The sequence below is a fragment of the Salvia splendens genome, chromosome 16 (genome assembly GCF_004379255.2).
Source record: "Salvia splendens isolate huo1 chromosome 16, SspV2, whole genome shotgun sequence".
NCBI lineage: Eukaryota > Viridiplantae > Streptophyta > Magnoliopsida > Lamiales > Lamiaceae > Salvia > Salvia splendens.
Window position 1 is genome coordinate 10,688,970 of NC_056047.1, and position 26,665 is coordinate 10,715,634.

General features: G+C 36.7%; 2 protein-coding genes across 6 annotated transcripts; both read right to left on the bottom strand.

Annotated features, from left to right (window-relative positions):
- Window positions 1–7,015: 7,015 nt before the first annotated feature.
- Window positions 7,016–7,402, bottom strand: LOC121770170. The gene has a single exon (XM_042166954.1). The coding sequence runs from the start codon at window positions 7,400–7,402 to the stop codon at window positions 7,016–7,018; it is 387 nt and encodes a 128-aa protein (XP_042022888.1).
- Window positions 7,403–8,881: 1,479 nt separating this feature from the next.
- Window positions 8,882–21,716, bottom strand: LOC121771230 (MADS-box protein 04g005320-like). 5 transcript variants are annotated; one of them, XM_042168004.1, is made up of 8 exons: window positions 21,377–21,716; window positions 20,473–20,551; window positions 20,229–20,290; window positions 18,787–18,886; window positions 18,642–18,683; window positions 11,597–11,638; window positions 9,295–9,407; window positions 8,882–9,189 (listed from the first exon to the last, which is right to left on the bottom strand). In XM_042168004.1, the coding sequence occupies exons 1-8, from the start codon at window positions 21,559–21,561 to the stop codon at window positions 9,111–9,113; spliced, it is 702 nt and encodes a 233-aa protein (XP_042023938.1). In that variant the 5' UTR covers window positions 21,562–21,716; the 3' UTR covers window positions 8,882–9,110. The 5 variants fall into 5 exon arrangements, with proteins under 5 accessions (XP_042023938.1, XP_042023939.1, XP_042023940.1 ...); XM_042168005.1 differs by having other exon boundaries at window positions 9,295–9,404; window positions 21,377–21,715; XM_042168006.1 differs by having other exon boundaries at window positions 8,882–9,186; window positions 21,377–21,715.
- Window positions 21,717–26,665: the final 4,949 nt, after the last annotated feature.

The following is a 26,665-nucleotide window of genomic DNA, read 5'->3' on the forward strand; positions in this document are numbered from 1 at the left end:
AGGTTGTGGAAGTTGTGGGCTGGTGCATAAAATGAGGGGAATGATGAGGTGGAAAGGGACTTTGGGCCTAGCTCAGGCCAAGGATGTGGATGCTCTTAAAACTCGTACCATTTCAAAAGTATCTATTTTTCAAGGACGGATGTAGTACAATTAACTCTGAAAAACGCATAAAATATTCCCTCCGTCCCACAATAATTGTCACTCTTATTGTGGGCACGGGTTTTAAGAAATGTAAAGAAAAGTTAGTTGGAAAAGTTAGTGGAATGTGAAACGCACTTTTATATTGGTTTTATAATAAAATGTGAGTGAAGTGAGTTAGTAGAATGTGAGACCTACTTACCATTTAAGGTAAAAATGAAGTGTGACAATTATTGTAGTACGAACCGAAATGAAAAAGAGTAACAATTATTATGGGAAGGAGGGAGTATAACATAAATTTTAGGGACCATAAAATGCTTTAGCCTTAAAAATTGAAAGGGTAGATGCGACAAGGACATCACGTGAAAGATAAATACTTAATTAAAGTATTCCCTATTTGAATTGAGCATTTCATGCTGTATGCCTGTATCAACTTCATCAAAGTGATTTACAACTTACTAAGTACTATATGTATGCCAACTTATTACATGAACAGCCTTCACAATATGAATTATTGAGAGGCAAATGGTTGTCATTGATTGAATAATTGTCGTATCTATTTACGTATTTATGAATACCCAAAAGATATGAAATCTCCCTGAATATTCCGGAAAGTTGGTGTCATAATTTCCCAAAATACATATTGTTTCAAATACCCAATTTTGAGCTGGAAAATATGTTTATTTTCGTCTCGTCCCTTTCGGGGCATTTACTATGGTCTCCATCATTGGGTTGCTTTTGTCGAAAGAGTTAGTCCATCTCGCCCAAATTTATGTGTGCCATTATCTAGAAATACTTGAAGAAAATGAAGAATTAATTAATATAAATATGGGATAACATTTCAATGACCGCCATTAAATTTCTACAATCTGCTAGAACACAAATTGCATGCAAAAGATAAAAGGATAAATCATAAATCATGCTTGCTAAAGATTGCAGAAAATACTTTTAAAATATTACTTGCTCCTCCTTAATTCAGGAGTTGATTCCTTCTTTATTTTTTTCGATCTGTGAGCTTCTATTTTATTCTCAGTATTTACTTTGAATATTATGTGGGCAATGATGTAAATTTTTTTAATAAAAGGTGTGTTGCTTTTTCATTTAATTACTAACTTATCAAATTGATCTTTGAGTTACAACTTCAAATATCTCATGTTAGTTGCAATTTTAATATAGTTACATGTTGCGGTGAGGTGCATGGAGTTTAAATATGAAAGCTCAATTCGCACTCTTTTCTTGGCAGCAAGACCAATTTGTTTGGGCCTACTTGATTAAGGAAATATAATAGCTAAAGCCCACAAAGTATTTTTCTTCTCGTGAGGATTCTGTTCAAGATTTTCTTTTCTAATTTTGGGATAAGGATGAAGAAACTATATAATGAATAATAATAGTATGAGATCTCCTATCCTTAAAGAATAAGGATGGAGGCCAGATTTGTTTTTTTGGCAAAAGGGTGAATCACTTGAGGCTATAAAAGAGAGTAGCAAAGCGAGACATCCGGAGAGAAAAAAAATATATAAAGAGTATTTATAAAACCTAGTTTTGTAATGCGGCTAATTAATTTTTCAGATGATCCCCTATGTTTAGTAGGATAAGCAAAAGAGCATGTTTTCTGGTTATTGACTTTATAACTCTTTTATACAATTCAATTTATTTCTTTGGTGTATAATTTTATTTGTGTTATTTTGTCTAAACAAATTATTGCGCAACTGCCCAATCGCGCGGGTAAAAGTCTCCGACTCCCCCTCATGTTCCACCCATGGACGGAGCCAGGAATTCTATATGAGTGGGGCAAAAATATATAAAAAGTATTTTAAGGATTTTAGATGGAGCATATATAAGGATATTTCAAAAAAATTAGAAATAAATGATAAAATAGCATATATGAATTTTTTTGAGGTGGGTATTTGCCCCTTGTGTAGCTACATTAGATTCGTCCCTGGTGCCACCTGACCAGTTAGACTTCATGCCACCGTGCAACCCAATTGGGTGAAACCTTCTACCTCTCTGCCATCAAGCATTACCCAGTCAGGTGATAAGTGACCATATTTTCACCCGGTTAGGTCTGATCATCTCACACGTTCCATGGCCTATAGCCGGTTGGTTGGTTCACCTGGTCTGGTGGCACCCGACAAGGTGACACCCTTTGACTACCTTTGCCACTCGCTTCCGCCCGATTCTAGCCTCTAGACTCCAATGGATCCAAGGCTCTTGGAATTTGGCTTTTCCCTCAACATTGAGCGGCCAGATTCGCACCAAGCCATAAATATAGTACTTCTATTACATGAGATATCTTGATTTTTTTGGGTTTTAAACTCACGTATTACCTATTGATAAGTCAATGTTGTATATAATCAATGACAATGGTCTAGGCTAGACACTACATGCCATTCATGATAACTGAGTAGTCAATCCATTCATGCATCAACCACAAGTTGATCATATTGAAAGAGAGATTGGGGTAATTCTTGTATGTCGTATTCATCGATAATTCTCCTTGGTATAGGAGTGATACAAACTATTTTAGGTAGACAATATTCTATTCTAGTGTGTATCAATTACCAATTAATTACAAATCTTTCCAAAGATATTATTTTTCCTTGTGTGGTGTATTCTTGGTCTCCAAGCTTTGACACTCCCCCTCAAGCTGAGCAGTGGCATCTCCAATACTCAGCTTGCCCAATGCTTCTTTGAACATCTTTGGACTGACTGCTTTTGTAAGAATATCAGCAAGTTGATCTTCTGATCGAACATATGGAAGTTCTATCACACCTCCCTCCAGCTTCTCTTTGATGAAATGACGGTCGACTTCCACGTGTTTCGTCCTATCATGTTGGACTGGATTTTCTGAAATACCGATGGCTGCTTTGTTGTCACAGAACAACTAACTCTTCTGGCTTGGCGGAAACTCAATTTTTGTAAGCAACCTTCGCAACCACAAAATCTCAGTAATGCCACTTCTGATTCCTCTAAACTCGGCTTCGGCGCTAGATAAGGCAATCACCTTTTGCTTCTTACTTCTCCATGTGACCAAATTCCTACCAACAAAGGTGAAGTATCCTCCAGTTGACCTTCGATCTATAAGATTGCTTGCCCAATCTGCATCAGTGTATCCATCGACTTCAAGATCACTATTTTTTCTCAATAGTACTCCATGGCCAGTGGTGCCCTTTAGGTAGCGAACTATCCTTAGCGCCGCATTCATGTGATCCTCTTGAGGTCGGTGCATGAACTGACCTATCACGCCAACTGCATATGCGATAACTGGCCTAGTGTGTGATAAGTAGATCAGCTTCCCTACTAGTCATTGGTACTCTTCTCTGTTGGCTAGTTTAGCTCCATCTTCAAACTTCAACCCATGATTTACCATCATTGGGATGTCTGCAGGCTTGCAATCTAACAGTCCTGTTTCAGCTAGAAGATCTAGAACGTACTTTCTCTGTCTCAAAAAAACACCTTCCTTAGACCTTAGTACTTCTATTCCCAGAAAGTATTTGAGTGGACCAAGATCTTTCATCTCAAATTCTTGGAATAAATTCTCCTTCAGTTTCTGTATCTCCTCTTCATCATCTCCTGTGATTATCATGTCATCCACATATATAATCAAACAAGCTACTCGGTCGTCCCTTCTCTTTAGGAATAGTGTGTGGTCAGGGTTGCTTTGGGTGTAGCCACTCTTCTTCATGGCCTGCGCGAATCTTTCAAACCACACCCTGGGCGACTGTTTTAGTCCATAGAGTGTTTTCCGTAATCTGCATACTTGTCCTCCAAATTCTTCTGCATATCCTGGTGGTACATCCATATACACTTCTTCTTTCTCCTTCAGCTCTCCGTGCAAAAAAACGTTGGTCATATCAAATTGATGTAACTCCTAATTTTTGCAGGCAGCGACTGATAGCAATGTTCGGACCGTGTTCATCTTCGCCACAGGGGAGAATGTTTCCTCGTAGTCAATCCCATAGACTTGAGTATATCCCTTGGCTACTAACCGCGCCTTGTACCTTTCAATGGATCCGTCCGCCCTTCTTTTGATAGTAAATATCCAGCGACATCCTACTGGTTTCTTGCCTTCTGGTAAGGGACATTTCTCTCAAGTTTTGCTTCTGATCAAAGCATCCATCTCCTTCCTCATAGCCTCTCACCAGTGTTTCTGTTTCATTGCTTCCTCAGCTGATTGAGGTATTTCTTCTTCTTCTTCTTCTTCTTCTTCTTCTTCTTCATACATTGCTGTTTCAAATGCTCAAGCCATTTCACTAAGATTCCCTTGCATGAGATTGGCAACTGAATACCGAGCTTTGCGTCCCTTCAAGTCTGGTGAATACCTCTTTGGGGGTATGCCTCTCGTACTCCTCGGCGGAAGCTCAAAGATCCCCCCACTCACTGTAGGATTCTCACTTTCCTGTCTCACATGGTAAGTATCACTGTATTCATTACTACTAACCTCGGGATCTCTGGATGGAGTCGATGGTGAGGCGATGTCAACTGAGTCCGAAGGTGGATCATGCAGATTTGACGACCCGGTAGTACTGCTGTTCGCCTCGTCTGTTGGATCAACTTCTGTCACAGGATTAGGAGTTTCTGAAACAGGCTGGAGTGAGACAGACAGGATTGAGACAGGCTGGATTGGGGTAGATATTTGGGTTTCTGGGGTTGGTGACCAACTTAGCGGGTCACTAGTTGGTGTTTTAGGCACTGGTTTCTCCCCCGGACCGCAAAGTTGGTTATAGAAATATTCATCCTCAACAAAGTCGCAGTTCATAGTAATGTAGAGACGTCTATTGTGAGGATCAAAACACCTATACCCTTTCTGATCCTTCCCATATCCTAAAAAAACACACTTAATAGAACATGGAGAAAATTTAGAACGGTCAGTTTTGGGTATGTGAACAAATACTGAACACCCAAAATTTTTTGGTTCGAGAGTGAGTGGTGGAGGAATTTGGTTTTGTGTAGAAAAACGTCAAGAGGTGTTTTAAACTTCAAGATATAAGTAGGTAGACGATTTAGTAGGTATACTGAAGTAGCTATGGCTTCTGGCCAAAAGGATTTTGGAACATGAGAGTCTAGAAGAAGTGCCCGAGTCATTTCTAAGATTTTTCTATTTTTACGTTCTGCTACCCCGTTTTGGTCCGGAGTATGGGGACATGTGGTTTGATGCACTAACCCTTTTCTGTAAAAAAACTGATGCATGCGAGAATTTACAAACTTCCCCCCATTATCGGATCTAAGTATTTGAATTTTCCTATTATACTGTGTGTACAAGAGCATAGAATTGAGTAAATTTGTCGAAAACCTCAGATTTTGATTTCAGAAAATAAACCCAAGTCATACGCGTACAATCATCAATGAATAACAAAAAATACTTAAATCCATAACTACCTAAAACAGGGGCAGGACCCCAGACATCAGAGTGTATCAAAGAAAAGGTTGTGTTCATACGAGAGTTATTAAGCTTATATGAGTGTTTGTGGCTCTTTGCCAGAAAACAAGTGTCGCAGTGAAAGGAAAATTGAGTACTAGAAAAATTAGGAAAAAGCAAACGCAAATATCCTATGGATGGGTGTCCTAAACGGCGATGCCAAAGCCAACCCTGTAATGTAGTCGATCCGTGAGTCAGCATCGCAGTACCGTGTTGGGTCACCTTGTCCACATAATACAATCCTTCTTGTTCAGTGCCATGCCCAACTGTCAAGCCCGTCTTGAGTTCCTGTAAAACACAGAAATTTGGCTGCATCAGTAGTTTGCACTGTAACTCCTTAGTAACATGACTGACTGACAGTAATTTATGTGCCAATGATGGGACATATAGACAGTTTGAAATCTTTAGTGTGGGAGAAATCCTGATAGTTCCTGCTCCTTGAACTGGAATTCGATGTCCGTTTGCTGTCTCCACAAACTTCTTTCGAGGAGCAGATATGTTAGTAAAATTAGATATATCAAACGACATAGTATTAGTAGCACAACAATCAAATATCCAATCACTGTCTTTTTCTTGTGTTTCGGATGCACCAATAAGAGCTAGGGCCTGAAATTGATTTTTACACACAATATTGGGGTCAAAATCTAATTTCTGAGTTTCTGTTTTTTTTTTCCATTTATGGCGGAATGATGGGGCTGTTTTAGATAGAGAGTTTTCGAATGGGGTCTTTTCTGTAATTTTCCAGATTAGAGATAGACAAGTGTTGGGGCGGAATTGTAATGGGTTTATGTTTCGGGGGCTGTTTGCAATAAGACTAAAGGTGGGGCACTTAATACCAAAATTGATACCTTCATCCTCCCAAGGTCTAGTCGACGGCGCATTCTCCCGAATACGAGCAGCCGAAGCCCGCACCGTCTCCTTTTATTTTCGATCGGCACCGTCGGTGTGCTCCCGGACCTGCTCCGCGCCGGGGTTGCCCGCTGGTTTCCCAGCATCAGTAGCGCGGTCAGCCACCGCGATTGCTGCCCGCCCATGGTTCATGTTCGACGCTCTTGCTGCCCTCGATTTCTTCATGTCATCCCACCATTCGGGATACCCAATAAGGAGAAGGCACCCTTCCTACGTGTGCTTCCGGCCGCCGTAGTGTGAGCATGCCAATTTATTTCTGTCCTCATCTTGGCGTTTGGTCCAGGGGCGATTGGTGGCGGGTGGTGGCTGGCCGGAACGGCCGCGGTCAACAGCAGATAGACCGGTGCCAATTCCGAGATGCTGCGAGTGACTGCCTCCTCCGGTGCCCAGAATTTGGTCATTGTTCGACTCCCGTCGAACTATCCCGTAAGCTATTCGTACGGTTGGTAATGGATCTCGTCTCATAATTTCCTTTTTAACAGCTTCGTATTTATCATTTAGCGCCGTGATAAATTGGTAGAGCCTCTGTTTCTGAATTATCTTGCTATACTATTGGATTGCCGATGCGACCTCTCCCTCCATGGGATTGGGTTCCCGTCGATCAATCGAGATCCACAATCCTTGTAGTTTTTGCCATAATGCTTCTAATGACATTCCTTCTTGCTTGATGGCATCAGTTTGTCTGTGCAGGTCATAGACCTGGAAAGGGTCCGCGCCGCTGCCATACGTGACGGCAAGGCCCTCCCATAGGTCATTCGCCGTTGCGTATTGCGACACTTCATTGACCAGGTCGGCTTCAATGTTATTGATAATCCAGTTGAAGACAGTGTGGTCTCGTTGTTGCCACTTGTGGTAGGATGGGTCCGATCGAGGGGGAGGTTCGGTTACTCTGTCAATATGGGACGTGAGTCCATTCCCTTTGATCGCCCTCTCCATAAGGTTGGCCCAAAGGGATTAATTCTCCCCATCCAATTTCGATTTGACGATGATTTCGCCTAAAGACTCGGGCTGATGAGTCTTGTCTGATGGATTTGATTTGCTTGGTACAGATTCAAGGCTTTGTCTTAAGAACTTTGCAAATTGAGCGGCGAGTTCAGGGGTGAAAACAGGCGTTCTTTGGCCTGATGTCTCAAGTTTTGGTGTTTCGGTGTCAGAATGGTTGGTTTCTGACATGGTTTTGGGGTTGTTTGCAGGTACGAAAGGTTGGGAAAGGTTTTATGGACGATGATAGAAATCCATGGGTTCCATCTTAAAACCAATTGGTGATAAGAGGAGAGACTCATGAGGCTTATATAGTGGATTAAGCTCTTTTTGTACACCGATGTGGGATATTATTATATTTATTTTTATGTTTCAATTGCCAACACCCTCCCTCAAACCCTTCAAGGTGAATCTTGGAGGGGTTGGACTTTTTTATGATCGATTGGACAATCGGCCCAATTTTTTTTCGATCGGTTGGATCACTAACCCAAATTTTCAGCCCAGTTATACTGCTGGGTCAGTCATTTTTTTCGGTTTCAGCCCAGATATACTGCTGGGTCAGTTAAATATGACCCACAGTCGTCGACCCGCTCTGATACCATATTGAAAGAGAGATTGAGGTAATTCTTGTATGTCGTATTCATCGGTAATTCTCCTTGATATAGGAGTGATACAAACTATTTTAGGTAGACAATATTCTATTCTAGTGTATCAATTACCAATTAATTACAAATCTTCCCAAATATATTATTTTTCCTTGTGTGGTGTATTCTTGGTCTCCAAGCTTTGACAGATCATCTCGAAATAGCACCGAGAACCACGAGACATTTGAAGGAGACATTTAGTCAGAGGATTATGTTCATAGAGAAGATAATTTGGAGATTCATTGTTATATGGGTTCAGACTGAACGATGGAAATCTAATTATTTGAAGAAGCAAGAAGTAGAAAGATTTTGACTTACTAAGTGTCAAAGAGGCGTTTCAGACGAAACAAAAGTAAGGTGACATAAGTTCTTTGGCTGAAGAAGTTAATGGCCGATCTGAGTTGTCATTCGACACAACTTTTCCTTCACACCCTAGGGTGGGTTCATTCGACACGAACTTGCCAAGTCATTTGCAACAATAATGTGGCAATTAGTTTATCAAAAAACCCGGTTCAACATGACGATCAATGACATTAAAGTTGGCAGACACTTTATCAAGAAGAAGATTAAGGCTGAGATTGTGGAGTTTTCCTCTATGCATTTAGAAAACCAGCTATAGTCAATATACTGCGTTGTGGCCAACTCCAAAAACTTTTCAGTGAATACACATGAAGGAAAGAATCAATGATATATAGTCTTCCTAGAAAAACACTAAAATTCTAATAATGACCTATTTCCTTGTAAATAACACTCCATATTCTCCTCCGCTTTTAAGGAGTAATCCAAACGATGGGAAAAAACTGAAAGAAATACAACAAACAATTCACTCTTAAGATCTTTTTCAACACATCAAACCAACGCATGTTAAGAGATACTTATCAACCCATTAGGACCTGGGATTTATTACAGTCCTTTACGGCATATGGATTTATATAATTTAGAAGTCTTTCGAAAATATTGTACCATATTAATTTTATAAGCACATATTAGATGCAGTTCTCTCATAGTTATGTATAGAGTCAATGCATCCATTCCGAAATCATCATCCCATTTGCATTCTCTCTCACATTATCCGCTGTTACAATCGAGTCATAACTGCTAAACAATAAAATATAGTATTAATAAAAAAAACTGCTCTCCATTATATTTCTGATATTCCAAAAGCAATCTACTATCAAGTGATAATAGAAGAAAACAAATTACCCGATTTCTGGTGTGTTGTTGTTGGGATCAAGAAAGTGAGTGTGCTGGTATCGTGCGTTAACCTCATATTGTAAATGCCAAGTTGATTCTGGTGAACCACTTCCTTCAAGCTGCTATGTATATCATCAACAACAATATATTCATGCATTTTCTCTATAAAAGAGGAACATACTTATTTATTTATATATATGCAAAACTATATTTAAATACAGAAACACATAACAATATCATGCATAGTACATTTTTAGGTCATTGTTAACTTATTTTTAGGTCATTCTAACAAAGTATGACCTAAAAATGATCTTATCATGACATCAAACCCGAATCTTATAATATAACCTAAAACTGCTTAATTATGACCCTCCGTGTTTTTTGTTAATTATTGACCATTAGATCATCTAATCCTAGGGCCAAGATTTGGGCTGCATTTCTGGATTTAAACATATACTTGTTTTGATCATCTCCCTATATATATAATCGTAAAATATTTAATTCCAATAACATATTATGAATTAATTAGCTCACAAACATTAAATATTTAATTCCAATAACATATTATGAATTAATTAGCTCACAAACATTATTATCATGATGATACCTCAACTGACAAAGAGTGAGATGACTTTCATAATAATACAATATTGCGTTGTATACATACTTGTTTCATTGTTTATACTGAAAGATGGAAACAATTGATTAGGGGATTTCTTAAAATGCCTCATCAATTTCAACATATAACTAAATATGAGTAATTTATAATATGCACCAGCATGAAAATAGAGCATCAAAACTAGTTTCAAGTTAGGTGCAACTATTGATGAATTTTTTAATGGAATAAATATAACAGGTGCAGCCTGCTGGGATAAAATAAATGGATGGGACTTCTCATAGGATACATCTAACCTATCTTTCAACATTTGAACGTATATTGAATCAGGAATTTAAGAAGGCTAAAGTCCCAAAATGGTCCTTAACATATTGCGTTTTTTTTATTTTCGTCCAAAACTTTATCTTTTGAATTATTCGATCCCTCACATTTGAAATCGGTTCACATTTGGTCCATTTTGGACGGTTCCGTCAAATTTTTGACGGTTTTAATTACCGAGTCACAAATCTGTCATTAATCCGTCACTAACTGGGAGAAACTGACCCGTCACTAATCCGCCGCCCAAAACCCGCCTCCGCCGGAGCTCTTCTTCTATTGGCTGTGGAGATCAATGTGCTTCTTTATCTTCTTCACATTACTCTCTTCTTCAACTATTTCGCCTTCATTTACCTCGAATTCAACTTCGTTTCTTGAATTCTCCAAATGGGATTCTTCAATTTCATCAATTTCTTGCATTTTCTTGGCTGGAGGAGGTGTCGCCGTCGTCGAGGGAGAAGAGGGACCAGATAGTGTTTCTCCCTCTAACATCGCAAGATTTCCTCTGGGGCTCGAAGAATTGGCTCAAAGCTTCATTCTTGGACGCCGAGAATGACTTTGTGCGGCGGAGCTCGGGGAAAAAGGAAGTCTTCGAGGGCTTCTGAGGCGGGAAGAAGCTGCTGCTGCTGCTGGTGGCGGCGGGTTTCGCAGCGGCGAAGGAGGAGGAGAAGAGGGCTTTGATGGCGGCGGAGGCGGAGGAGGGGCGGCGGGAGGAGGAGGGGGTGTTGGCGGAGGAGTTGCTGTCGAGAGTGGTGAGGCGCTCGCAGAGGCAGATGGGGCAGAAGCCGGTGAAGTTCTCGGCGGGGTGGCGGTCGCAGCTGAAGGAGGATCGCGGTGGCTGCGACGGCGGCGGCAGCGGCGCTGTTGGGTCTACGAAACTGGGCTGATTCATAACCGTTGGAAGCATGTGTCCCCGCCAATTAACAACATTGCGCTCCGCAATGTGAAGCTTTCTTCATCGGTGACTCTCTGTGTGTGTGAGAGAGAGAGAGAGAGAGAGAGATTAAGGAGATAGGAATTAAAGAAGACGAAGGGAAGAAGAAATGTTTTTTACTCCTCTTTCTTTTTAATGTAAATAATGGGATTAGTGACGGATTAGTGACGAATTTGTGACGGATTAGTGATGGATTAGTGACGGATTAGTGACGGATTTGTTTCTCTCAGTTAGTGACGGATTAGTGACGGATTTGTGACCCGGTAATTAAAACCGTCAAAAATTTGACGGAACCATCCAAAATGGACCAAATGTGATCCGATTTCAAATGTGAGGGACCGAATAATTCAAAAGATAATGTTTTGGACCAAAATAAAAAAAACACAATATGTTAAGAACCCAATTGGGACTTTAGTCATTTAAGAACTATGAGTTGGAAACTGTACCTTACTCATCAAAGCTGCATTAAGTTCCAATAAACTTCTTTCCTGAGCATCAGTAGCAATAGTTAATGTCATTATTAGTACATGCACAAATAAGAAAAGCAATCATTCCTCTATATCTATTAGTACAATGTATCCATCCTAATTAAATTTTAACAATCTCATTTTAGATTTATCATACTACTACACAATTTAATTAGGATGAATGCACCATATATTCGGATGCATTAGAGTGTAACTCGGAAATAAATGTTGAAAACGTGTAAAATTTGAAATGGCTAGGCCTTTGGCCTTTCTTCTCCAAATGCATTATGTGATGCCTTAATGCCATGACTCTTCATGTAGGCTCACATATCCTATAAATAGATGGAATTTTAGGAGAAGAGTAGACACAACCAACAATCATTCTCTCTTCTCTCTAGCTCAAGCATTCTAGTTCGCATCTTAGGAGTATCGCATTGCTCGGTTCTCACCTCCAATTCAAGTTCGCCGGAGCCTACGAGTTTGAGGTGCTTCAACTCGATAGGAGGAAAGTCGTTTCATCTTTGGGGACATTACGACAATCCGTGAGCACTAGCCGGGGCGTATTTCGTCTTGCGGAGAGAGGGTCACCTCCACTCGACTTAAGAAGACTATAGTTTGCATCTTGTTCCTTTTATTGTATTTACTTTGTTTCATTTACCTTCTAGTTTTTGTGTTCTTTGTAATAGCAAGGGTTGCCCGTGTAAAGGCTGCAATATTTCCAACAATCGCAAGACGAAATATTGTATTCTTGTTGAAATCATGTCGACCGAAGCTGGAGGAAACATGAAATTCAAAGCTGGAATAAAGCAACGAACGGTCGCAATGTCGATGCGCTATGGAGTGGTTAATTCCTTGAGATCTATTCTCTTGAGAATGATGTTTATCGTTTGTCATTTGACAAGCAAGACCAATTTAGAGTTGGCAGTAGTAATTGGGATTCATGAGTTGATGAATATATCAATGCACATTTGGTTCAATATAATTGTGTACTTATTGTTGAAAACAATACTGTGCAAATTATTTGAACGTGTTGTTATAAACAACAAAGATCACAAGGTGGTCGCAATGGTCTCCGACGTGAACCATGGTAACAATCCAAATGAATGGTTTGTTGATACGGGTGCCACATGTCATGTGTGCTCCGAGAGAAGCGTTTTTTCTACTTACAAATCTGTTGAAGGTAGAAAAGTACGCATGGGAAACCAAGCCTCTTCTAAGGTGGTTGGTGTAGGTAATGTGTTCCTAAAATTAGGATCTGGAAAAGTTCTTACCCTCAAGGATGTGCTGCATGTCCCAGACATCCGAAATAATTTGGTGTCAGGCTCACTTCTAGTAAATCATGGATTTTCACTAGAATTTGAGTGTGAAAAGGTTATATTGACCAAGTATGAAAAGTTCATAGGTGAAGGTCACCTAGTGAATGGGTTTTTTGAGCTGAATGTTACGGTCATTCACCGTGGAAAAGGATTAAGAAATAAGGAAGATGACACATCCTCTTATTTGCTTGAGTGCTCTGATTTATGGCATAAAAGATTGGGACATGTAAATCTAAATGCTATAAAAATGTTAGTAAATCTTAATTTACTAAAAGTAGATAAGTTTAACTTACAAGAAAAATGTGAAGTCTGTGTTGAAGCAAAAATGACCAAGCTACCGTTTCGCTCGGTAGAACGGAGCACAAAACCTCTAGAGTTAATACATACAGACGTATGTGATTTAAAATTTGTGCAAACTAGAGGTGGTAAAAAGTACTTCATCACATTTATAGATGATTGCACAAGGTATTGTTACCTTTACTTATTAAGAAGTAAAGATGAGACAATTGAAGCGTTTAAAGACTTCAAAAATGAAGCCGAAAATTAACTTAATTGTCGAATTAAGTGTGTTCAAAGTGATAGAGGTGGTGAGTATGTAGCCCCGTTTGCAGAATTATGTCATGCAAGTGGTATAATTCACCGAACAACGGCTCCATATTTTCCCCAGTCAAATGGAGTTACTGAACGAAAAAATAGAACACTTAAAGAGATGATGAATGCTCTGTTGATTAATTCTGGTTTTGTGACACCCGTGACCCAAATCATACATCATATTTCATAATTACATATTTTATTATAATTACACGATATACATTTTTATTAGAATTTTAGAGTTTTAAGTGGGTTGCTATATTTTATGGTGTTTAGTAAACTATGAGAGATTAAGTTAATTATAACTTTTTATATCTAGAAATATACTTTCATGATATTTCATAATATTAGCAATTATGTGTCACATAATTACGTGTAATTAAGTTTTAAATTAGAATAATGAATTTATGTGTTAGATGTTTATGCATATGTACGTGTTAGACTGGGAGTATTTTTCTAATTACTAAGCTATGTGTCATACGTGGTTCTTATATGATATAGTATCATAATTATAGTACATATATATCATTAATAAGGATGTGGCTTATATTATCAATTAAATAAGGAGCATATAGTTTTGAAGATAGTATACAAGTGTCAAATTTTTAAGGTTTCCATGCATAAGTATATATACAGGAGTGCCATTTGTAATTAAACTAAATAATGTAAATAAAAGGTTATGTAATATATGTGGCCATTTATTAAACTTTCATACACAAAAGCAATAAATTGCAGTGTTTTCTTTATATTAAACTATTTACAAGGGTCGTGGAGCAATAGTTATTTAGTTTCCCCACGTCGGCCAAACCGACTTAAGACACACATATATTTCATTAACAATTCTTTATTAGGCAAGAGGGGAGAAGAGAAACAGAGGATTAGAAAAAGGGAAATTAGTGAAGGAAAAAGAAAGGGGGAAGGGAAATATTATTCCAGTAGAAGGAAATTTTGAAGGAACAAGGGCCGTAGATGGAAAGATGGATTTAAAAGTTCAGACAGCTATTATCGTAGTGAAGGTGTGTATAAATCACACTTTTAGTTTTACATGTGTTATGTGGTTGCTTGTTATATGTTGAATTGGAGTGAATTATTTGATTATATGGTGTGAAATTGATATGATTATGAATTGTTTGATTTTGATGGTCGAATATGATATGAATATTTGATTGCTGAAATGGACGTGTTTGTTTAGATATATTGGATAAATTGATGGAATATGATATGGATATGTTATTGGTGCAAAGGATATGTTTATGATACTGATTATGTGAATCATTGGATTAAAGAGGATCTGTGACGGTTTTGCCCTGGATCTGAAATCACAGTGGATCATATTGGGACCTTCGGGTCAAAACATATTGGGACCTTCGGGTCAAACATATTGGGACCTTCGGGTCAAATCACAGTGGGACCTTCTGGTCAAATCATAATGGGACCTACGGGTCAATCATAGAGGAATCCCGGGCAGATACCAGGCTTGACTGTTACAGAATAATAAACTGCATAGAGTGGCATATGCATATGAATATGAATTGGTTTGTTTTTAAATTATGTTATATATTGTTTTTGATTATATGTATTGATAAAAGAATATGCTTGATGTTTGTATCATGTGAGATTAAAGGTGGAAATTTATATATACTGAGTTGTGGCTCATATAAATCACTAAATTTTTCAGGAATAAGATAGCAGTAGAGTTTTGAGTGTGGGTCATAGGAACTCCACGTGTTATCAGGTTCGGCGGCTGACGCATATTGGCAACCTTCTCCTCCTCATCATTTTGCATGTAGATAAATGTATAGTATATAGAGTGGTGAGAGGGTTCCACTACTTTACATGATATTTTGAAATATGTATCGGATAAGTGTTGGTTTGAACTTATATTATATGAGTGTTCTATGAATTAGGCACGTGTATTAATTGCTTTTATGATAAGGGATTTATTTATTAAAGGAGTATACGTCAGAGGGGTTGAGGTGTCACAGGTTTATCCCAGAACATATGGGGGGAGGCTGTGTTAACAGCGAATCATATCCTGAATAAAATTCTACTAAAAAATAGGGATGTGACTCCTTATGAGTTGTGGAAAGGGAAGAAACCTTCATATTCATACCTCAAAGTGTGGGGGTGTTTAGCGAAGGTAGAAGTGCCACCTCCGAAACAAGTTGCAATAGGCCCTAAAACAGTCAATTGCATCTTTATTGGCCATGCACTTAGTAGTAGTGCCTATCGTTTACTAGTCCATAGGTCAGCTGTGCCTGGCGTGGCTGAAGGAACAACGATTGAGTCAAGGAATGCTATATTCTTTGAGAATGTATACCCTTGCAAGAGGCAAGAGGATCGTTCTAGTGAAAGAATGATGGATGAATCCACTAGTTCTAATCCTCCAAAAAGGACGAGGTCAAGTCCTGAGGATGTTGAACCAAGACGTGGTAAAAGAGTTAAAGTTGCTAAAACATTTGATCCTGACTTCATAACTTTTACGTTGGATGACGAACCAAAGTCATTAGCAGAAGCTCTGTCTGGCCCAGACGCGGCGTGGTGGCAAGAAGCTATCAACAGTGAAATTGAATCCATCATGAGAAATAACACTTGGGTGTTGGTAGACTTGCCTGAAGGCTGTAAGCCTTTAGGGTGCAAGTGGATTATGAAAAGGAAATATAAGCCTGATGGTACTATAGATAAGTACAAAGCTCGCATAGTTGTCCAAGGCTTTAAGCAGAAAGAATGGTATAACTTTTTTGATACCTATTCACCTGTTACGAGAATCACTTCCATTCGGGTGCTTCTAGCGATTGCTGCTTTGCACAATCTTGAGATTCACCAAATGGATGTGAAAACTGCATTTCTGAAAGGTGATCTGGAAGAAGAAATATATATGGAACAACCCGAAGGGTTTGTTGTGCCTTGGCAAGAGCGTAAAGTATGCAAACTGGTAAAGTCATTATATGGGTTGAAGCAAGCACCATTACAATGGCATTTGAAATTTGACAACGTGATGTTGGCAAATGGATTCATTTTCAATGAGTGTGATAAGTGTGTTTACATTAAGAACACAGATAACGGGTTTGTTATTGTGTGTCTGTATGTTGATGATATGTTGATAATGGGCAGCGATAGTGCCATTATTAACGAGACAAAAAAAATGTTGAAAAGAAATTTCGATATGAAAGATATGGGTCTAGCTGATGTGATTCTCGGAATCAAAATATTGAGGACTAATGAGGGAATTGCCCTAACGCAATCTCATTATGTTGAGAAAATGCTTAAGAAATTCAACTCGTTTGATTGTAAGCCAGCAAAGACTCCTTTGGAGCTCAATGTCCATCTGAGCAAGAATATGGGTGATTCTGTTGCTCAAGAAGAGTATGCAAAGGTCATAGGAAGTTTGATGTTTACCACAAACTGTACTCGACCTGATCTTGCTTGTCTTGTAAACAAGTTGAGCCGATTTACGAGCAACCCAAGTAAGGAACATTGGAAAGCTCTGTGTAGAGTTTTGAGATACTTGAAGTATACTATTAACTTTGGGTTGCATTACACAAGATACCCCCAAATACTTGAAGGGTACTGTGATGCAAATTGGATCTCTGATTCAAAAGACTCATTTTCGATAAGTGGGTATGTGTTCACTGTGGGGGTGGTGTTGTTTCGTGGAAATCAACGAAACAGACGTGTATTGCTCGTTCCACCATGGAATCTGAGTTTATCGCTTTCGATAAAGCAGGGGAAGAAGCCGAGTGGCTCAGAAATTTCCTAGAATGTATTCCATGTTGGAAGAAGCTAGTGCCCGCAGTATTGATACACTGTGATAGTAAAGCAGCTATAGGTAGAGCACAAAGTGGCTTTTATAATGGTAAGTCTCGACATATTCGTCGGTGACATAATACCGTAAGGCAGTTGATCACGAGTGGCATTATCTCAGTTGACTATGTAAAGTCAGTGGATAACTTAGCGGATCCGTTAACGAAAGGTTTAAACCGTGATCAAATGCATAAATTGCTACAAGGAATGAGACTGAAAACCACATCTTAAAAGATGAGTATAGTGGTAACCCAACCATACGATTGGAGATCCCATGGGATTGGTTCAATGAGAAAACGAAGCTATACAAATCTAGCTGTAACACTCAGAAGATTTTAATCTTCGCCCATTCTTTAGAAAGCATTGAGTGTGGTAACCTGCACGTGGTAAGAGGTTAAGTCTTTTGACTTTTAATGATTCTTGAAATCTCAAGGAGATGCAGTATAGCAGGATACTCATGAAAGAATCACCTATGTAAGTGAGAAGTGGGGCCGCTTCGTGTGTGTGAGTCACTTATGAATTCCAAAGAGGTGTTCCATGGCCGAAACGAACACAAACGTGAGAACTGATGGAGTTGAGACAATATTGTGTTGATGCTATTGACTAGGCATACACCAAGGAGGAATAGTTCAAGGCATCGCGTCCACTAGTCCGCCGGTATGTCCGATAGTGTTGACTATGGAAGGTTCAAACCACAAGTTACCTCTCCAAATACAGTATCGTTTCCTGAGAACTGAGCAAAAGAGTCTGCATACATGCATTTGTGTCACATATCCAATGTGGGGGATTGTTGAAAACGTGTAAAATTTGAAAAGGCTAGGCCTTTGGCCTTTCTTCTCCAAATGCATTATGTGATGCCTTAATGCCATGACTCTTCATGTAGGCTCACATATCCTATAAATAGATGGAGTTTTAGGAGAAGAGTAGACACAACCAATAATCATTCTCTCTTCTCTCTAGCTCAAGCATGCTAGTTCGCATCTTAGGAGCATCGCATTGCTCGGTTCTCGCCTCCAATTCAAGTTCGCCGGAGCCTACGAGTTTGAGGTGCTTCAACTCGATAGGAGGAAAGTCGTTTCATCTTTGGGGACATTACGCCAATCCGTGAGCACTAGCCGGGGCGTATTTCATCTTGTGGAGAGAGGGTCACCTCGACTCGACTTAAGAAGACTATAGTTTGCATCTTGTTCCTTTTATTGTATTTACTTTGTTTCATTTACCTTCCAGTTTTTGTGTTCTTTGTAATAGCAAGGGTTGCCCGTATAAGGCTGCAAAATTTCCAACAATAAATTATTTCCCCACGGAGAGCATACCTTTTGCTGAAGATCAGAGAGCTGAACGCACAAGCTATGATTCTGCATATATACATAATTGAAGGTATGAAATTAAATTTAGTAAAAATAGAATATGAAGTAATGTCAATTTTGAAAAATAGAAGAAAAAAGAAAGTGTGACAACCTTCTTGTACCGTATTTGTTTTAACGTTCCATCTAAGGCATGTTCAAGTTGATCAAGCTCCTTTATGCCCAACTTAGCCAAATCTTCCCCTAGAACATGCCTGGTATGAAACGTACAGTTCCAAAATATAAAATAAACTAAATTAGAGGTTATGTGTAGAATTTAACTTCCAATACCTTCTTATACTTGTATATGTGTATAGCAACAAATCTCTTTGATTTAAAAGTTATCATGATACAAAGAGGCGGAATACAAAATTTCTCTTCTCTAAATCGATCATTTCTTTTCCATCTTTTTCTATCTTATTCATGATTTTCAATCCAATATGTACAGGAATAAATGGTGAAATTTCTGTTTACGAATATGATGGATTAAAGGGAAATAAATTTTTTACTCCGCATTTCTTCATGATAAACTTACAAACAAATAAAATACTCCTACATGAATAAATAACTCCAACAGCTCTATTTCTTTCGAATTTACTAAAAAAAACTTGTAAGAACACAAAAATAGAGATGCAATTATATTGATTGTACGCTAAGTAGGAGTATATTACATTGATATTGAGTGGAACTGTAAGGGCTCAAAACCTCGTTTTACAACAAATTTCCACACTCAACTACCACTTAAGAACCACAAATTTCAACAAATTCATGATTATTATGAATATCTCGAGTCTTTTGATTTTATTTGTCAGTTGATATTAACACCATTTGATACTAATTAGTTTCAAAAATAAATTAGTTCACTAGCTAGTACCGTAATAGCCGCTGGCATTTTGGAATCTTGAATGTTTAATTTGTTTTAATGAAGGAGAATCCCAAGCCAGAGAATGGGTCACACTGGATTTGGACTATTCAGAATTAAAATAAAAATTGAAAGTCCAATGTCATTGTTCGTCATGAACGTTTATTAGGAGTACTACATATACTCCATCCGTCCCATAAAAATATGGGCATTGGGTGTGGCACGGGAATTAAGACAAAATTGGTAAAGTAAGAGAGAAAGATGGGAATGGTATGGTAAAGTAAGAGAGATGAGGTGAATGATAGTTAAAATAAAATTAGTAGATAGTGGGGCCTACATTATTTAAATGATACTATAACTTTCCAAAAATGGAGTGCATTTTATTTTTGTGGGACAGACGAAAATGGAAAGTGCATATATTTTTATGGAACAAATAGAGTATATTTTATGAACGTTTATTAGGAGTACTACATATATTTTAAAATCATATATACAGACAAATCTATTGTACATTTGTGCTCATGTTAAAGTAGAGTTAATATCAAAGTAACTGATTAAGTCCTACAGTTTGTGATTTCCTGCTAAGGAGGAATTCACTATACACTCTAATCAAAATATTGATTTATTTTCTAAAAAAATTAATTGATCTTTTTATTTTTATCATCTTGCGAAATATATTAATAAAGGATAATTACCTCTGAGATTGTTGTAGAGCCTCAGCTCTTTCCTTTAGCTTCAGATACTCTTCGTAGGTGTCCTACAATCATGAAGGGATCATGTTGATTTTTCAACTAACCATATTTCAACATTAATTAATACAGATATCGTAGACAAACCTAACTAATTGTACCTACGGTTTAATTAGATATCATATTTCATATGATCGAGCAAGATATGATTTGGCAAACAATAAGAATGCAGCATTGATATTAATATTACCTGGTCATTATTAGGAGATTGATTTGTTTCATTCTGAGCGTAGTTAGACTGGTGGTATTTCTCCACTGCCTTGGACATACTAACATCAAAGAAACAAGTAGCAAAATCAAACACCAAATTAAACATATCCACATCACCCTATTTAGAGGCTATCATTTTCATAATTTAGAGATTCAGTCAAGACGTATCATTTGCTAAGTGGTTCACTCCGAAAATAACATCTTTAATTAGAAATACATACATTTTAAACTCAATTTAACAAAATTAATTAATCGAAGAAATAAAAGCACCTAGAAACCTACACATTTAAGAAGTAGAATTGCCATACTACCACGACAACTGAAGGATTTTATGACCAAAAAAAGTACAATTAGAAAACTGGAGAGAACAATAATCAACACAAAAACCCATGAAATTAATTAACTAAAGCTTTGGGATATGTTTATAGACATAGTGTATATAATTAAGTTGATCCCCATCAAACTAAATAGCTTGAGAAAAAAAAAAGTAATGAAACCCTAATTATAAAACCAAATGTCTTCTCTTACAAGACTTTGGGCATCTTTAGCTTTTATGAGAACCATAGGCAGAGAAAAGAATAATACTAGTACTACTATCTAAAATATAAATAAAAAGAGAGCAAGAATTTAAAAACAGAAAATATTTTTTCTTGAGTACTTCAAATCCAACCAAAATTTAGTGATGAGGAAAGTAAAAAAAAAAAGGTGAGAAGCAATTTTCTGAAGTACATATTCTGAGTTTTTTCTTATGATAAATCCCCCCAAACAAATGATAAGTATTTAACCTAAAAATTTTGTAACAATCACCAAGGGCTAAATAAAAATTAACTAAAACACACACACATACACACACACACAGTGAGTGGAGAGGGGGGGGGAGAGACCTAGAAGTGCTGCAGAACTCATAGAGTTTGCCTTTGCTGGAGAAGATGATGAGAGCCACCTCGGCATCGCAGAGGACAGAGAGTTCATAGGCCTTTTTGAGAAGCCCATTTCTTCTCTTGGCGAAAGTCACCTGCCTATTTATCTTGTTCTCGATCCTCTTCAACTCCACTTTCCCTCTCCCCATATATATTTGGATTTTTGCTGTACCTACTTCCAACCCTCTTTTCTTTCTCTTTTTTTTTTAACAGGAGATGTTTGATTTTGAACTAAAATGGAGAGATTAGGCTAGGAGAGATGCTATGCTTTTGTACGAGAGAAATAGATGATGAACAATTATAGTAGTGTTTCTCTTTATGAGTTCACAGTTATTGTACTCCTTCCGTGGGGGCCACCTCCTTCATTTTTTTCATCTACATGTGCCGGCATTCATGGCTTATATAATATAGTCTCATTTTCATCCATTTATTCAGGTATGTTATCTTTCTTTCTTTTTTGGTTCCATTTTGTAGGTTAATCAGAGTACTAGTGCTCACATTTTATCTGTTTTTTTTAAGACTTGCTCTACTTTTGTAGTACCATGTGATTTTCTTTTGGATAAATTTCGCTTTTAAGTGAGCGGTTATTTCTTAAGATTTGAGTGGTTATAAAATTATATCATTATTCATGAATCAAACAGTGTATAAACCCTAATTTATATAACTAAACACAATGGTGCTCGAGAAGATCCGTGCAGGTGTCTGTGTAAAAGTATAACTTATTAGTGAATATAAATTACTACTACTAATAACTACTCCTAATTATGCACACTGTACATGTACTGCACTACTGCTCCGTTTAACAACGCAATTACTTAGTCTAAATAAAAATTATGAAAGAAGGAAAGGGTGAAATTAGTGACATGCATTATCAATTTATATGCAGGTTTCTTCTAAAGTCTGTGTATTTTTGTTTGTAAAATTGTGAAGATAATTCTTCATTAACGTTAAAGCAGAGTTAGTAACAAAGTACTCCTAGTAGTATTCATTAGCTTCTAAAATTTGTGAGTTCCTGTTAAAGAGGAATTCAGTACGCGGCAACAAAACAAACTTATCTTATAATAACACAAAATTACCGATGCAATTCCCTGTGTTAAAACTTTTTTTAAAAATAACCAAAATTGAGGACGCAGAGAAAAACGTCCTTAAATTGCCAGCGTCTTTAATTTTGGTTGGGAGACTAAGATTAAAGACTTTTTAAAAGCATACTTGTTATACTTAGAAGCATAAGTTAGCATTTTTAATCAACTAAAAATAGTCTTTTGGACAGTTTAGTATATACACTCTCACCAAATGTCTGGTTTGTTTTTTTAAAAATATCCATTACATTTTTATACATATCATCTTGAGAATATAAACAATAATTAAAATGCTTGGTGCCTAGGAGTAATTAATTTTGCTGCTAATATTATTTGAATCATAAAGAAAGAAGTACTCCAGCAAAATAAACACCAAAATATTAAAGTATATAATGTACTCATACTTAGTATCTCGAGAGTGCAATAACCAACTCAAAAACCCACGAAATTAACTGAAGTTTAAACCCAATAATCGTAACCAAACCACCCGCCTAATTAGCCCAATTAAACCAAATTATTAAAGTCCATTTTAACCCATTAAATAAATAAATATAAATTCTTTTTTAAACCCTAACACAAAACACATTTGAGCGCCGTTTATTCTCCTTCTTTTTTCTCCATGTTTCTCTTCTTCTTCATACTTTACTCAGATAGTTTTCTGACGCTCTTACTTTCTCTTCTCTCACAAATTGATTGATTATATTCCATTAATTTGTTTAATAGCAACTTGTCCGAGTCCTCGAATTTCGGAGTTTGGGACGTACTATGTTTTATTTTCATTTTTGTTTTTCTCATCATTATGGTTACCAGTTATGTAATCATTAGAGGAAATCTTTATTTTTTAAAGGATGTAATAGAGTTGCAGGCTTTAATTACAATGCGTTAACCCTAGCTATTTACAATATTTTTTGAAAGATAAAATAACAATTCTAATCCGAAAAATGTATTTGCTGATGCAAATTTTACGTTAATACCCCCCTCATATGATTTATATTGTCTTCCGTAAACTATAATTATGTTTTACGGAGTATTACTATGTGAATCGCTTAAATAACAAAATTTATGTATATGATTATTTTAGCTGCAAATTAATTTGTAGGAGTACTTTTAATGTAACTTGAAAAGAAAAAAAGTATACACTCATAGACAATTGGAAACCGAGCCCACTCTTTCAACTACTCATAAACAGAGACTGAGACATAAAGTCACTACGTTGTCAACTGCTCATTGGTTTCCTCCCTGCTCCTTCAAATTTAAATATACTTTTTTAAAGACAAATTAAATCAACCCATTAATCACGAAATCGTGGCGTCATAAAGTCCGTCCTATAGGGCGTCCTATGCTCTGCCACATATGCATTCTATCTTCTTACCCTTCCACTTGCAGTGAGACGCCTTAAAGTCCGCCCTATAGATTTCACTATTATTTTGTTAATTAATTTTTTATGTTTTCAAATATGTCATGCAAAATTATAAAAAAAACACTACGATTAAAGGCAAATCCTACATTACTAATTAAATTTTTTTTACAAGATTTAGAAATAAAAAACAAGTTCACTAAATCCTACATTACTAATCCTTCATTCCCAGCTTGCGGCGCAGATCATCAATCATCCACTTGAGGTATTCGGCTTTGTCCAGGTCCTCGCATTGCATGTGGGCGTGGTGCGTGTCCAACAACGTCCTCCGGTTGGCGGCCACCACCAACTCCGCGTAGGCATGTCCCGCAGCAGAAGTTGGGGCTGAGGTCGGGGTCGGGTCGGGTCCGGGGCCGTGGCCTGTGAGGATGTCGCCTTCGCCTTGCCCTTGTTCTTGCCATAAATGTAAAAAGGAGTTGCATTTCCAGTTGAGACCGATGAGATTGGGTTGGGGGCTTGGAAACAGAATCTGCCCGTCTTGGTTCACTGGGTGAATTCCCTTCATAGCTAAAATCCTAACCTTGATTCAGAAACAAAGTCGTCGGGAGAGATGTAGTCGCCAGAAGGTTTCGAGTCGCCGGAAGAAACGGAGGAAGGCAGATTGAGAGAATTTAGGAAGAGTTCTCTATCGCTATTGTTGTGAAGAAGAGAATTGTGTCTGCGTTCTTTTTGGTTTAAGGTTAGAAATTTTGATGGGTATAATTGTATTTTGCTAAATTAACTAGGCTTCCACGATAAATAACATAGGATTTTGGGTAGTTACAAATATGATTAAAACATAGGATTTTGTATGGGTTTTGTGCGGGCCAGATACAAAACACGGGCTACTATGTTTGGTAACATAACTACCAAACACACAAATAAACTCAGATTACTCTCTTATCTAGGCGAAACATAGCTACCAAACGGTCCCTAAATATATAACTATTTCTTGGGCACATAATAAGGATTAATGAGTTGTAAATTTTATTTAAAATGTACTCTTAAATTTGAGATTTGTATTTTCTCTGTTCTAATATAAATGTTACATTTTTCCTTTTGGTTGGTTCCACAAAAGATGTTATATTTCATTTTTTTAGAAAAAACTCTTTCTCATATTAATATAAAGAGTGAACTACATAAATGATACATGATCTTTCACTTTCGCACATAAATGATACCTGATCTTTATTTTATATCGTTTTTGGTACCTATAAATCACATTTTTGGTACCTGATACATTTTTCACCCCAAAATACCCTCTAAACAAATACATTTCTCATTTATGTCATGAAGGATATTTTGGGCATACACAAAATTAGTACCAAAAGTTTTATTATAATATCTTGTCACATTCTCCCTACTCTTTATATTATTATTAATCAATGTTAATATTATTATTTTTATATTATAAATTAATAATTAATTTATTTTTTAATATCATTCAAATATACTTAATTATACTTATAGTTATAATTTTATTTAATTATTATAATAATATTATTATTATAAGTACTAAAAACTACTAGTAGTAATTAATAAATAATTATGGTATAATTATTTAAATTATGAATCATATAATATTATATAATAATAATAATTATTATTATTTTATATTAAATTAATAACTAATCAATATAGTATTAGTAAAAAATTAAAATTGTGAATTGTATTCATAATGATATAAAGAGTTTTAATATTTTTAGTTAGGTGTTTCAACCCTAAAATGAAAATAAAATAATTTAATAAAAAATATTCAATTGATTTAATTACTTTAAATAATTAATTTAATTATATGTTTTGTTCTTAATTTATATTATAAATGCAATTAGATGTATGTATAAAACACTAAAAAGAAAAAGAAGAGAAAAGAAAAAAGAGGAAACATAAACTAAGGAGAAAAAAGAAAGAAGAAGGGAAAATAAAATAGTAAAAAGAAAGGAGAAAATGAAGAAAAAAGAAAGAAGAAGAAAAAAAGAAATAAGAAAGAAAGAAAAAAATCACATGTTTGGTTACTATTCGATTGAAATTTCCAAAAATGTCCTCCATAACAAAAAAATCACATGTTTGGTACATATGGTTATTTTTGTCACTGGGTATCAAAAACGATATAAAAATAAAGATCATGTACCATTTACGTGCGAAAGTGAAAGACCAGGTATCATTTATGTAGTTCACTCTAATATAAATATACTATTTTCCCTAGCTCTCCACCTAACACACAAAACAATACTATCTCCTAAAATCTCGTATCATTCCCCGAGTATGTCATCTATCCACAAGTATGCCCACACCTATTATCAATACGGTCATATTCATATTGACATGATACTATCATATTTATAACAACTCAAACTCGACAGCCTCGTGAACATGACGATGATTAACTACGAAGCAATTCGATCGACATGTTGTAAATTAGATATAACCCGACAGTAGCATGCTCGTGAAGGTGAAGGTATGAAATGGAGGTAGTACGTATATACATGCAGAAATGGTGATGAAGCCACATAATGAAATGCAAAGGATTTATGAAATGTGAAATAAGGCCAATCTTGTCATTAATTTATAGTTAAAATTTTATTTTTATCAAATGTAATAGGAGTAAGTATTGTTATAAATTTAGAACGAACATCCGAATGCACATGAACGTTACTCACACTACTTTATTTATGACAAAAATTTCTTGAATAAATTTATTAGTGTAAAAACAAACTTTGTATTGAAGAGTGCACGGTTGCTTTATGCACGTATGTCAAATCAGGGTTTTACCAACTA

Excerpts from the sequence above, each read along its gene's own strand:
- LOC121770170 (XM_042166954.1), bottom strand. The coding sequence starts at position 7,402 with ATGGAGAGGGCGATCAAAGGGAATGGACTCACGTCCCATATTGACAGA.
- LOC121771230 (XM_042168004.1), bottom strand. The coding sequence starts at position 21,561 with ATGGGGAGAGGGAAAGTGGAGTTGAAGAGGATCGAGAACAAGATAAAT. Across the intron at positions 20,291-20,472 it reads AATCTCCTAATAATGACCAG|GACACCTACGAAGAGTATCT; the intron begins GTAATATTAATA and ends TCATGATTGTAG. Across the intron at positions 9,190-9,294 it reads AACAACACACCAGAAATCGG|CAGTTATGACTCGATTGTAA; the intron begins GTAATTTGTTTT and ends TTTATTGTTTAG.